The sequence below is a fragment of the Neofelis nebulosa genome, chromosome 5 (assembly GCF_028018385.1).
Source record: "Neofelis nebulosa isolate mNeoNeb1 chromosome 5, mNeoNeb1.pri, whole genome shotgun sequence".
In the NCBI taxonomy this organism is placed as follows: Eukaryota; Metazoa; Chordata; class Mammalia; order Carnivora; family Felidae; genus Neofelis; species Neofelis nebulosa.
Window position 1 is genome coordinate 92,913,001 of NC_080786.1, and position 13,970 is coordinate 92,926,970.

The 13,970-nt window shown below is 41.7% G+C and overlaps 2 protein-coding genes across 2 annotated transcripts in view; one reads left to right on the forward strand and one right to left on the reverse strand.

Moving 5' to 3' along the window:
- Nucleotides 1-13,970, forward strand: part of HGD (homogentisate 1,2-dioxygenase) — a 43,848-nt gene that overhangs the window by 25,300 nt on the left and 4,578 nt on the right. The window contains exons 7-12 of the mRNA XM_058731255.1: nucleotides 758-792; nucleotides 1,604-1,683; nucleotides 2,505-2,604; nucleotides 4,679-4,803; nucleotides 7,211-7,315; nucleotides 10,040-10,166. Coding sequence (XP_058587238.1) covers nucleotides 758-792; nucleotides 1,604-1,683; nucleotides 2,505-2,604; nucleotides 4,679-4,803; nucleotides 7,211-7,315; nucleotides 10,040-10,166 — 572 coding nt within the window. The remainder of the gene's footprint in view (nucleotides 1-757; nucleotides 793-1,603; nucleotides 1,684-2,504; nucleotides 2,605-4,678; nucleotides 4,804-7,210; nucleotides 7,316-10,039; nucleotides 10,167-13,970) is intronic.
- Nucleotides 13,550-13,970, reverse strand: part of NDUFB4 (NADH:ubiquinone oxidoreductase subunit B4) — a 29,595-nt gene continuing 29,174 nt past the window's right edge. The window contains exon 3 of the mRNA XM_058731264.1: nucleotides 13,550-13,759. Coding sequence (XP_058587247.1) covers nucleotides 13,607-13,759 — 153 coding nt within the window. The 3' untranslated portion in view covers nucleotides 13,550-13,606. The remainder of the gene's footprint in view (nucleotides 13,760-13,970) is intronic.

Here is a 13,970-nt window from a genome sequence, read left to right on the forward strand (position 1 = left end):
TTCAGGTAATAATTGTGCAAACTTAACACTCCTCAATAGAGGAGCTTAAATTTTTGAACCAGAAAAATATATAAATGGCATTCTGCCTTTTCTTGGGGAAGCAGAATCTCATGGCAGTTTTGCACTCTACCTCTGGAACCAGAATGTTACATCCAAACCCAATTCCACTCTTCCTAGCTGAGTAATCTTGGGCAAGTCATTTAAATTCTCTGAGCCATGACAAAGCACTGAAGATGTACCTTTGGGTCCAGCCTCACATCATTCCACCTTCTCTCTTTTCACTTGAGCCACAGTAGTCTTCATACAGTTCTTTCAACCTGCCATGTGTTCTCCTGCCTCACAGCATTTATTTGCATGTGCTGTTGTTTCTGTCTGGAATGTTCTCCCCACTCCCCAAACTCTTGCCTAGATAATTCCTCCAAATCTCAGGTCAAATATCTCTTCTTCAGGGAAGCTTTTGCTGACCCTTCCCATTAGAACAGGTTCATTTTTCTTCCATTCTTCTGAACTTGACTTTCATAGTGCCATGACAGTTTATGATGATATTCTATAATTATTTGATTGCTATCTGACTTCCTACTGTAAGCTTCCTGACTGTAAGCTGCATGAGTGCAGAGATTGGGTCATTTTACTCACCAGTTTATACCCAGTACTGAGCCTGGCACATGGTGGGTAGTAAACAATTTTCTGGTGTGAGTTAATTTGTCTGAACATTGTTAAAACTGAAAAATCACAGGAATTATTCTTTATGTTTCAGATGTTTTTACAATTCAGATGGGGACTTCTTGATTGGTAAGTTCTGAAGATTTCACTGTGAATTGGTCCCCAATCACAAGCTACTTTTCTATTTTATAGATATTATTTTCCTTTATCCTTCAGTCTGTCTTATGTAGTCCAATCTGCAGACTGAGGTCTAGAGGTCATTGGTGGTCTGGAAAAGATTCCTGGTGTACCTCAAAGCCCCTACTTATTCCATAGTCTCTCTGCCTTTGCCTATCTCTGCTGGGCCTTTATAACATGGGAGATCTGGCAACTGAAAGGAAATAAAGAGTAATACCAACCTGTGATTAATTTACTAAGATAACTCTATTTGCCTTCAAACCCACTCAATAATATACCATCTGTTATTGATATCTGCAGTTTAAATAGAAATTTTCATGATGCCATCTAAAACAGAATGTCTGTTAGAGATTTCTTTGGTCTGCCCATTCTATTTGATGGTTTCAGTATTGATATTTTGAAGTCAACATTTTGGTGTAGACATTAGATATGCAAATGCCAGACTCTTGCTGGAACTACCAGAAATGAGTGGTTTTCCATCCTATTTCTGCTGCCCTTTTTGGTCAATCCACAAAACTGTGCGTATACAAACTCTTTTCCTGGCAACCAAGAGTAAACAGAGTCAACTTTTTTCTTTCACTTTCTTCTAGGTAGTAAAATTGCTAACCTAAGTTGTCAGAATATCCATTTCCCTCCATGAGACTCAATAAAGCTCTTTTCTTTTGGAATGAAAAATCAAATGCAGCCTTTAAGCCTTTTGCTCTTCATGAAGTGGTCCTCACATGGGAAGAATTGCTCACTGCTGCCCTGTCTTTTTTGTTAGTTCCCCAGAAAGGGAAACTTCTCATTTACACTGAGTTTGGCAAGATGCTTGTGCAGCCCAATGAGATCTGCGTCATTCAGGTTGGTGATGTGTCCCCTCTCCCTTGCCTCTCCCTAATTTGGGAGCAATCAGATGTTGCAGCTGCTGTTATTTCCAACTCTAAAATTTCTTGGTGGATCGTGTCTAAGCAAGGAGAGGGAGTTTTAGTCATGCAGAAGGCTCTTGTGCCGAAGGGTAAGCAGGCTTGGGTGCCTGGTTTGTTTTAAAATAAGACACCATCACAAAGCAAAGAGCATTGTCAATTTGCTTTCCGAAATACTTATATGTACTTTAGACAAGGTTCTGTTCACCTGGATTGGGGGAGGGGGTGCAGTGAAGATTAATTTCTTAAAAATGTGGCTGTATCAGAGCACTGGGATCTCTGAGTCCAACGAGAGATTAGATTAGAATTGGTTTGGGTCATAGATGTGATTAGGAGTTGTACTTTTCCTTTTTTGTTTGTCTGTTTTGTTTTAAGTAATTATTTATTTATTTTTAATTTTTTAAAAGTTTTTATTTCTTTTTGAGAAAGAGCATGCGCAAGTGGGGGGAGGGGCAGAGAGAAAGGGTCTAAAGCATCTAAAGCGAGCTTCACGTGAACAGCAGAGTCCGATGCCGGGCTCATACTCAGGAACCATGAGGTCATGGTCTGAGCCTAAGGTAGATGCTTAACTGACTGAGCCACCCAGACGCCCTAAATTTTTCGTTTTAACTCATCTTTGAGCTGGTCACCTCTCAAACATACCTCAACAGACTATAGCTGTACTTTTTGCATGTGGGGCTGGCTGTGGCTCTGGGGCGTCTTCTTTATAGCTACAGGTATGATTTGGGAGTGCTCACCAGTGTCTGCTTCCCATTCCAGAGAGGAATGCGGTTCAGCATAGATGTCTTCGAGGAGACCAGGGGCTACATCCTGGAGGTCTACGGCGTCCACTTTGAGTTGCCTGACCTGGGACCAATTGGTAAATCTTCACTACAAGCTTTTAGGCTCCCTTGAGAGATAGGACAGATAATCTCATGAGAGTGACACACCCTTCTCCCCTCATTATCTCACTCAAATTTCAACTTTCCTCTCCAGACAACTTCTCTAGACCAAGTGTAGTTGAGAAGTTCAGAAACCTATTAGAACTCCCTAAGCAACCCCAAATATTTTTTTTCAGACCTCTAAGTTCAGGGATTCAGTGTCATGGCCGACCCAACTGATGAAATAAAATCATTAATTAGTTCATCGGTATATCAATCCATCAGCTAGTCTTGGCTCTTGTGTTGTGCTGAGGGTACTGACAGGAATCTCATCAAGGGTAACACAAGCCTTTTGCCATAAAATACATACATAAAAGTGAACAACCAAAGCCAACATGTTTTAAATCTCTCTCTAGAGTAGTATATAGACCGTTGAAGAGCAGACAATGTAAAATAGATTTCTGGTTATACAGTGTATATCCTGAAGGATGTAGAAGTTTGGGTTACTGGGGGGCCAAGTCACCAGGAACAGCTTTACAGAAGACATGAGATTTGATTAATCCTTGACGAAGAGTTGAGGAAAAATAAAAGGAAAGGGAACAGCTTAAGCAAAAACATGCATGTAGGAATGAGCTTTGTGAATAGGAGGGAGATCATCTTCTTAAGTCAATAGGGTGTGTGTAGACGATAAAGTAGAGAAAAGCTATAACAAGGGCTATACTCCTATGGAAAGGGGACACAGGCTGAAGTGCGGATAGTCTACAAACTTCACATTCCTACTCATCACATTCCACAAAATCTACACAGTTAACTCAGAGCTATGAAGGAGCTAGAAACCACAGCCTCTATGAGGCAGATTAAAACTTTCAAAAGTGAATCAAGGTCCCCACCCCCGATTCTTCTGGCAAACTGGAGGCAGAAGATGCAGGAGAGAAGTGAAGGTGGTAGGAGTTGTTCTCAAAACATCTCTTGGAGTGAAAGGAGTGGCTTGGAAAATGGGCCCTTGGTTTCATCTTTGGCATGTTTGCTGAAGGTGGTGGCCACACCTCCCAGTTCTTCCTTTCCTTGTCAACAGCTTTTTTAGAGCAAAACAGGCCAGGCCAACATGTGCCTTCTGGTCACTCCCCTGGGGAGATCCAAATAGTCAGAGGAAGGTGGGAGGCAGCAGAGAGGCAGCTGGAGCCACGGTGGGCCGTCTGTCATCCTGCTCACCACCCGCTCTTCCCACTTCAGTCTGGCTTCCTGCTGCTCTACAGCCAGCATAGCCTCCAGGTTCCATGGAACACGTACCCTCTGGAAAATATATATAATTTACTAACCAGCTGGGGGCTTATATTTTTTAACCCCAGGAGCTGGAAATGATAAAACACTCCCCAGGTCTCTCCTCTCAGAGTTAAATTATGTTTTTGCACTTATACTTTTTATTTTTGGTCTTTTGATTTATTTTCCTTCTCTGGAGGGAACACTCGCTCCTAAGCAAAGGTAAGCAGGCAAGTCCTGAATACTTTTTTTCCTGAGTGGCAGACAGATTTGTCAGGCTGGAGAGCAATTCTGCAGATTGATTCTGAGCTCTGTCTGAGGAGCAGAGGCATGCCTGGGGCAACAGTATGTAACCCTTCCTTTCTGAGATCAAGGACTGTAGATGAGTTCTAGAATCATCATGGTTTTCTTAACAGAGAAGTTCTAGTATTCTACCAGACCTTCCCTTTGCCTCTTTTCTAGCCTCATCCTCTCCCCTCACCTGCAGTGATGCAGTAATGCCTGTAACATGGTTGATAAGCCATACTTACTCTACAACTTTAGGAGGTGATGCTGGTGATGATGATGATGATGATGATGATGATTTTCATGATTCTTTTTACTAATCATGTTTCCTAATCTTTTTCCTAATCCTTTACCTTCCTTTTAGGAGGTAAAAGGTAAAAAGGATTCCAATGAGCATTTGGACAATGAAAACAAATTATGGAATGGCTTTTGACATGGAAGAGAGCCCTTTCTCTTTGTGCAACTGTAGGCATCTTTCCTATATGATTTCACAAGTGTCTAAAAGACTTTTGGGTTGCTGTGTTCTAGGAGCTAATGGCCTGGCCAATCCTCGTGATTTTTTGATACCCGTTGCCTGGTATGAAGATCGCCAAGTGCCAGGTGGCTACACTGTGATTAATAAATACCAGGGCAAGCTATTTGCTGCCAAACAGGTAAAGTAAGAGGATGACTGGAAAACAGGAAGGGAATATTAAGCACCTACTGATTGCTAAGGCCAGTGTTAAGTACTCGACATATATTCTTTAATCTTTATAAGTACTTGACATATATTATATTCTTTAATCTTTACCATACCACTAAGTAATTATAAATAAGGTACTATTTGTCTCATTTATAGTCATGAAAAGGGAATGACAAATAATTTGCCAAATGCCATAGTAAATGGCAGAACAAGCATTAGTACCTATATCTCTTTGACTCCAAAGGTCATGCTCTTTCTACTCACCAAGCAATAAAAATCCTGGCAATATAGTAGATCTCTATAAATGGTGTATAAAATATAATATACAGGCAGGATAGTTTGTTCTGAAAAGGGAAATGAGTAAACAAGCAGGTCACCCAATATTTATATTATCAATGGCCACCATATTTCAAATACAAGCCATGACTGATACAAAACAAGTAGAACTCAGTTCATTAGCTTGACTTAGTTTATACCAACAGCCTTGTAAACTCAAAGACAAGCAAAGGCTTATCCCTTATTAGGGATATATTAACAAATAATAACAATATGTAATCTATAATATATCAGATATATTATATTATTACTTAATATATGGAATATATATTAGCAGAAAGTAATCATATAAACAAAACAATCCAAAGATTTCTTCTGTTTACCATTATCTATTAGCATTATTTTTGCCCATTTGACATATTGCTTATATTTTTCAAGGCATATTATTTTTCTTGGACAGCATCTAGAGGGTATGCTAACCAGCAGAGGCCAACTAGTTTGGCACTTAAAATTAACCCCTGAGAGTTAATTGCCTGCCTTATTGACACATTGTCACCTTCATATTGTCTGGGTCAGGATTTCTCAGAATGTGGTTCAGAGATCATTTGCATCAGAAATTCTGAGGGAGGCTTGTTTAAAATGCAGGTTCTTTGATGTTACTCCAGCCTGGCAAAAATGATAACTTCTGGGAATGGAGTGTGGAAACCTTCGGTCATTTTAAGCATGCTCCCCATATTATTTTTGACATACAGTTGAAAGAGAGCCATCATTCTAGAGGCAGCCAGCAGCTCCATGGGTTTCCACTTCCCAAGTGGACTCTGTGCTGGTTATTCCTTGTGTGAGCTCCTACATTGATCCATTATCCCTTCTCTGCCACGATCTGTCACCTGAGAGCTTGACCTATATGGGCTCCCTAGGCTTTAGGTTGGGTTCAACCTGTGAGAGGTACTCACAGGAAATTGGAGGGCCGGAGGAAAGACAAGTTGGGGTTTTTCTTCCCCTGCTTCTTCCCTAGTTGGGACTTCATCCCTCCATGATCTCAGCTCCTGTTGGGTAGCCTCAGTGGTGTGCTGAAACCAGTTCATACTGGCATGAAAGAGCTAATATACACATTCTTCCCAGCTTTGTGTTCAGCAACATCACATTAGGAGATGAAAAATGATCATGGTGAGAGTATTTATACCCCCAGAAATTATCAAATGCTATAAAACAGAGCTTTTTTATTTTTTCCAGAGAGGCAGTTGTTAAATATATACCACCACACCACTGAACAGCCCCTTCTTCATGGTTCTAGCTCTTGCTTGAATCCTATAACAGCATTTTCTTCCCATATCCCTCAGGCCTAGGAATGGCAATGTCTTCCCACTGTTGCTAGACTCAGAAACCTCACCATCTCTAGTCAGTTCACTTAACTCTAATCATATCTGTCTGAGTAGTCCCCTCAGTAAAGTCTTTAGAACATTCTGAATTGGGTTCCGTTTCCAGAACAGATGCATAACTACAGTGGGGACTACCTTCCTGTAACAGAGCACTGATCCTCTCCTACCCCAGGGCAGGCCCAGGAAGCATCACCTTAGGATTGTTCTGGAAACTCAAGTCCTTGAGTCCTAAGGGAACTCTTAGATCCCTTCTCACCCTCCTGCACTTACCAACCCAGGCACTGCGTGTACCAGAAGCTCCTCTAGACAGCAATTACCTGGAGAGCAGTCACAGCAAGTGCACCGGGAAACCCAGACGGTGGCCCAGATTGTCTGAGAATTGCTGACATTCGCAGATTCTCACAACTGTGTTAAAAATTGTTGAAAAGGCACTACTTGGAGAATGCATTGTGCTTCTGCTGCGCATGTGATCTGAGGCAGCTGCAGCTTATGAACTGGAAAAATAGGGTTAGTGGCTTAGCAAGGGACAGTCTGTAGGCACGTGAAGCAACCACAACATGATTCAGGGTTATACTTCTCCCAAAGGATGGTATTATTAGATTGTGTGAACAAAATCAAATCAGGAGAGACAGTGATGCCAAATACAAACTGTGGAATCACAGCTACAAAAGCATTAAGTACTAAGATCGCCCTTTCCTGCTTTTTTTGTGTTTGTGTGATCAGGATGTCTCCCCGTTTAATGTTGCGGCCTGGCACGGGAACTACACCCCCTACAAGTACAACCTGGAGAACTTCATGGTCATTAATTCAGTGGCCTTCGACCACGCAGTAAGTCTGAACCATGGAGGGGCCTGGAGATAGGGTAGCCCTTGGATGGGAGGGGTCCATAGTAGTCCCCTGACGTTCACAGATTTAACGTTTCCAGTGTCACCCTTGGAAGGCCACGATATAGTCATTCATCATTATGCTGACAGGAATTTGAATCATCTACAGCAAGGCTTTGGTGAAGGAGTAAATAACAAGCTAGTGGGAGAGCCAAGCCTTCCATGTAACACTCACCCTTGAACACAGCCCGGTTCTCACACAGAGGATCACAGCAACCCCAATAGATGGCTAAAAACTTAGTTTCTTCTTGGAAAAGGCTAATATTAGTGATAAAGTGATAAGAAAGGAAAATCTCTGGATTTGGAAAGTTCTCTGTCCTGCTTACAAATGCTGAGTCTGTTTGGTCTAGCTGCCTGTTCCAGTGCCTCTACTCCTGGCTGTTTTCAGCAGTGATGGAGCAGACAACCCTCTTCTAAAGTTCCTCAGAATGTTCAGTGCTTGAATTTAAACCAAAGAAAGTGAACTTGGTCATATTTTTCACTCAATTAGAAGCCCACAAATAGGTCCCTGGTCTACAGGGCAAGCTCCCAAGGCCCCACATTTGTGATAAAGTGCTAGCTCTGAGATCCTGGGGGAAAGTTCATTTTGCAGCCTGGTTCATAATAGATTAACTTAACCCACAAGCTGACGGGATAATTAGAGCAGAAGCCAGAGAACCAGAGACAGGAAGATTACTCTGAGCCAGTTCAGTTTATCTCTAGGGGGACAAAACTACCTTTCTGAAGAGCAACAACTCGTAACAAAACCAAAAGGGAAAAGAAAATGAGGCATCAAGACCAAAACAGCATGAAAAAGGACCCTGAGACACTGATAGAGCTTTATTTGAGCCTCACTACCTTTTCTTTAACAGTTTCAGATCATTTCTCATGACGGATGAAGAAGTTTAAAGTCTCACGGCAATAGGGTTGGGTTTTTGGCTTGCCTTTGCATAGTTTCAATCTCTGTGCTGCTGCCACAGTTATTTTTCCAAAATTTTTCCAAAGTCCTATTTTATGACTCCTTCAGCACCCCCCACCACCACTACCACCACTGGCAATGCTAAAGGGGCAAGGAATAGATAGATCTCAACCATCTTTGAATCCCAGACCCTAGAATGGCATGTGAAAGCAAACATGATCATTGATTTTTTCCAAAATTAGCTGGTGTTAATTCATTTTGCTTCATGCACAGCAAGAGGGGAAAGTCAGATGAGTGATTACTGCACCTTATCGATAAGCCAAAATTCAGGTCCGGTCATTCCACCACTGCATTAGAAAACCTTTTCAGCCTCCCTGTGGTTTAGGATCATCTGAGCTCTGAAGCATGGTATCTGATGTTCTCCACCATCTGGCCCTGGACTCCTTTTTCCAGTATCAACTCTTAGCCCCTCTTCCCTTTGCCAGTGCACCCTGGCAATGCTTTCTTGCCTCTTGACAAAATCTCTGTGCACTTTGATGTATTTCTTGTTTTCTATGCTTCAAATGCCTTTTCCTCTCTTTCCTGCCTCCCTCCTTTTTCTTTCTTTCTCCTTTCATTCCTCAGGACCTTCCTCAAATATCACCTCCTCTTCGAAGCCTCCCCTGATCCTCTCAGGTAGGCAGGCACTCTCTATACTCCCTTGGATTTCTACTTATAAAGTGAAATTATCCTTGGCACCTTGCTAGGATTAGTTGTTCATGCACCTGTTTTATGACTCCTTCAGCAACCCCCCCACCACTACCACTACTAGTAATGCTAAAGGGGCAAGGAATAGATAGATCTCAACCATCTTTAAATCCCAGACCCTAGAATGGCATGTGAAAGCAAACATGACCATTGATTTCAATTAAATTGAATCTCAATCTTTCCACTGACAGATTCTAAAGTTCTTTTAAAATCACAATATTGTTTCCCTCAACACTACCACCGTCCAAACTAGTGATGTAAGTGGTGGATTTTAGACCTGAGAATCAAACAGGGGTAAGAAAGCAATGAAGATGGCATCTGGAATCTCTGCGAGGCCCCCAAAGAGAAGCACATTCTACATTTATACCAAAAGCTAGATACTACTTTATTGCTGTTTCAACCTCACTCTGAGCATCTATTCTGCCAAGAACTCCCTGCAGCACATCCCAGCTCTTCACCCTGACCTGAGGTTGAGAGGCAGACACGGCTGGTTCTCAGACCCTCATGGTAATATTTGTATGAAATGGGGGCTCAGCAGGATGAGAAAGCAGTTCCAAGTCTTCTTAGCTGGTATTAATTCATTTTGCTTCATGCACAGCAAGAGGGGAAAGTCAGATGAGTGATTACTGCACCTCATCGATAAGCCCAGGACACTTAGCCTGGCCTGTGTGGTTTGATCAGAATTTAGAGGGGCGCCTGGGTGGCGCAGTCGGTTAAGCGTCCGACTTCAGCCAGGTCACGATCTCGCGGTCCGTGAGTTCGAGCCCCGCGTCAGGCTCTGGGCTGATGGCTCAGAGCCTGGAGCCTGTTTCCGATTCTGTGTCTCCCTCTCTCTCTGCCCCTCCCCCGTTCATGCTCTGTCTCTCTCTGTCCCAAAAATAAATTAAAAACGTTGAAAAAAAAAATTTAAAAAAAAAAAGAATTTAGAGCATCAACTTGGAAACCCCTTCCAGTGTGGGGACACATGTGCCATTGTCCAGCCGCCTCCTTTCCATCGTGGGCTGTCTCCTTGTGCTTTCACAGGACCCATCCATCTTCACAGTATTGACCGCCAAGTCTGTCCGCCCTGGGGTGGCTGTCGCTGATTTTGTCATCTTCCCACCTCGATGGGGGGTTGCCGATAAGACCTTCAGGCCTCCTTATTACCACAGTAAGTCTCTCTTTTCCCAAGCCACATTGGAAACCAAAGAGATAGCAAAGCAGTGAACCTTATTACCCATTGGGAATACTACCAAGGAGTTTCCAGACACCATGCTCTGGCTGGCTTTCAGGATCCTGCCTCCCGAGACCCAGTGCTGCTCCTCAGACTTGTAGCGGCTGAAACACCACAGATGGAGATGGCAGTGATGTGTTGACTCTGAGAAAGAAGTAATTAATGCCTACAGCCCAGTTTCCCTGGCCCTGAGGAGAGGCAGAAAGGCAAAGTGCGAAGCAAGACGTTTCTTTACATCTCAGACCCTTCTTTTTAGGGGAGGGAGAATGGTGGGATGTGGTTGGTAACTTTGTTGTTTTTGGAAAGCTCTTGATCTAAGTCTGGTTCGAGAGCCAGGAAATGTGCCTTCTCCAATTATTTTGGTGGGATGAAACAGACTGCTGTGCACACTAGGGAATGGACTCCATTCTGGAAGCAGTTTCTGTGGAGTATTAGTTACCTAGAACAGAACTTACTAAATCTATTATTTTTATTTTATTATTATTACTAGCAGCTAACAATTATTAACCATTTTCCATGGCTATACGTTCCTTATAAGAATTAACCCACTTAATCCTCAAAACAGTTGTAAGAGGGAGGTAATATCATTATTCCCTTTTTTTCAGAAGGTGAAATTGAGGCATAAAGGATTAAGTAATTTGGAAAGATTGAGTAACTTGCTCAAGGCCCCACATCTAGTTAAGTGGTCGAGTCAGGGTTTAATTGAATTAAATGTGTGCCAGAGCACACATACACTCGTTACCAATAACTGATGTGCCTAGCCCAGTGCCCAACATACAATATGCATCTAATAAACATTTATTTAATTAGTAAATGCATCACCAAGAATGAATAAGGTATTTCATGGCTATATTTAATGAAGTTGGCATTTTTACTTGTGCCATAGCTAGCTGTAAATCCAACCTAAAGGTCAATGTACAATTCCACTTCTTGGAGATTGCATTTCTGTACATAGAGTTCTGAAAAGACTCTGAGGTACATTTCAGCTAGAATATTCTTTTTTTTTTTCAAGTTTACTTATTTTTGAGAGAGAGAGAGAGCAAGTGGGGGAGGAACGAACACAGAGAGAGTGAATCCCAAACAGGCTCTGTGCCCTCAGAACAGAGCCCTATATGGAGCTCTAACCCACAAACCATGAGATCATGACCTGAGTCGAAGTCAAGAATCAGGTGCCTGACCGACTGAGCCATCCAGGCACTCCACAGCTGGAACATTCTTAAAAATAAATCCCTTTCCTTCGTCAACCTCAGGGCTGTCTATATAAGCTGTCTTATATAGGTTCTGTCTATATAAGGTTCCTCCCTATATGTACCAGCTCCCAGGTGCCCCAGCTCAACAAGATATAACAGTGCACTGAATGGGTAATTTAGGCATTTATAAAAGGTGGAGAAGTAGGGCCCTAAGGATGGAAGAAAGCCATTTTATGGTCTAATTCCAGCACCACCTTTTTCAGGTGACATCATTATGGTGGAGAAAAGGATACAATCAGTTACCACCACAAAGATACTACTTTGTCAATAGAGTCAAAATAAACTATCATCTTTTCTGAAGAGTGTCAAGCCCATCATAGGCCCTGACTGTTCTGGAAATCAGTCCCCTAGAAGACCTGCTGTCCAGGAGAACTGCTTTAGCTTAGCCTGTACCTCACATGCTAGCTCTTGATAATTCACTATTTCACAGAGTTCTTGTTTTGAGGCTGCTATGTACCTCTATGTACCTGAGATGGTAGTTTTCAAATTTTCATATATGTCAGTGTCACCTGGAAGGCTTATTAAAACAGATTCTTGGGCCCCACCTTCAGAATTTCTGTTTTAGTAAGGTCCAGGGTGGGGCCTGAGAATTTGCCTTTGTAACAGGTCCCCATGTGATGCTGATGCTGCTGTTCCAGGAACCACACTTTGAGAATATTAGGGAGATAAAAATCACTTAGAATGACTCTTAAAAAAATGTATCCCCAGCACCCACTCTTGGAGAGTATAATTAGTTGGTTCTGAGGTAGAACCTCAGAATCTGCATTTTGAATTAGCAAGGCAGCAAGACCTTCTGATGCAGAAGGTCTACAGGCCACATGTTGAGAAACACTGGCCTGTGGCTTACCTCCCTACCCAGAGAGAAGGATAATAGAACTAACTTAGACAAGTTTGCTGTTGTGCTACAGCTCTCCAGCCACTCCTAGACTTGAGCTTGTAGTTCAGCCTGCCTGAAACAAATGACCTTGTGAAATGCCTCTTATAATTTTTTAAAAGTCTCTCAAGTACATTTGGCCAGGATAGATAGATAACAGAAAGGTATGGTTGCCTGATTTAGTTGGAAAAAACACAGAACCCCAAGTTAGAAATAATTTTTTCCAGATATATTACAACTATTGCTTTAGCAATATTATCAAAATCTTTGCTACTTTGATGTGACTTTATAGGAGAAGTGAAGAATTATTTCTGTAGAAATATTGCCTCCAGTCATCTTAATGTACTTTAGTCAACTGGATTCAGCATTAATCAGAGAGGCAAGGTCTACCCTCCCCCTGCCCTTTGAAATATAGAAAATGATATAGAAATGTCATCACCAAAGTCGTTGCTACCTAAATTCATATTCAGATCAAAGCTGAATTCTGTATTGCTCTCTTCTTAAAATTAAGCCATGAAGGTGACTCTGAGGACACATACTAGATTGAGGAGTGTGACAGCACATTTAAGTCATGAGAAGACCTGCTTTTAAAATATAGACACTTTATGCTTACAGTTGCTTCTTTTCCTCTCTTTCTGCTTCATGGAAAAATGAGTAGAGCTATGATTCGGGTTTTACCTTTTCTACGTGTGCCTGCAGCAGAATTTTGTTTCCTAGGCAGGATAAAAATGACTGCCTAGTCAATGACAGAAATATTTTGGCACTTGATTATACTTCACATCTAAGGAACTTATCATGCCAATGTCCAGCTTTGCAAGGGTTGCCAATGTCATAGCTCTCTGCTCTGCTCATGATCTTCATTCTCAGCACTGTCACAGAAGGGACTATGAAAGTAACTTTAAAGGGGCTATTTCTTACTCAATCACAGAACTTAGCAGAGTGTTCAATTACATCTGTGGGATGGATGGATCGGTAGACAGATGGGGTGGAGAATGGACAGATGGATGGGTAGATGGGTGAATGGATAGAAAGACACTTAAATTTGCTCAGGTGTTGTATTTCTTTAATTCTTGCTCTAAATATGTTGCTGTTCCAATAAAGAGGTTTATTTCAACAGAAACATGATTGAAATAGTAGGCACATGGTGATTTTTTTTGTCAAATTTTTTGACTCCAGAAAGCACAAAACCAACATACTTATATTAAAGCAAATTTCCATTTAATATGAGAGAACTTTCTAACACCCAGAGCTTTTCAATAATATGGTAGACTGCTTTGTTGAGTAGAAAGCTTCCATTCACAGGAGGCATGCAGGCAGACCCAAGAAGTAATGCCAGGAATGACGTAGAATATTCTTCTGTACTGAGTAGAAGTAGTGATCCTTTCCAATTTAAAAATTTTACGATTCTATAAAGAGAATATCAATGGAAATAGAAAGAAAAGAATGAATCTCAGAGGCATTTTGGAGAGTGGAAAATAAGATGGTAGATTCAGCTACAGAAGATAGTATTTGTTAGACTATATAGCATTTATGGACTGTTTTTTACAGATACTAAGATCCTTTCACATGGATTATCATTTGATAATAGACTCCAAGTCCAGCGTTCTTTCCATTATA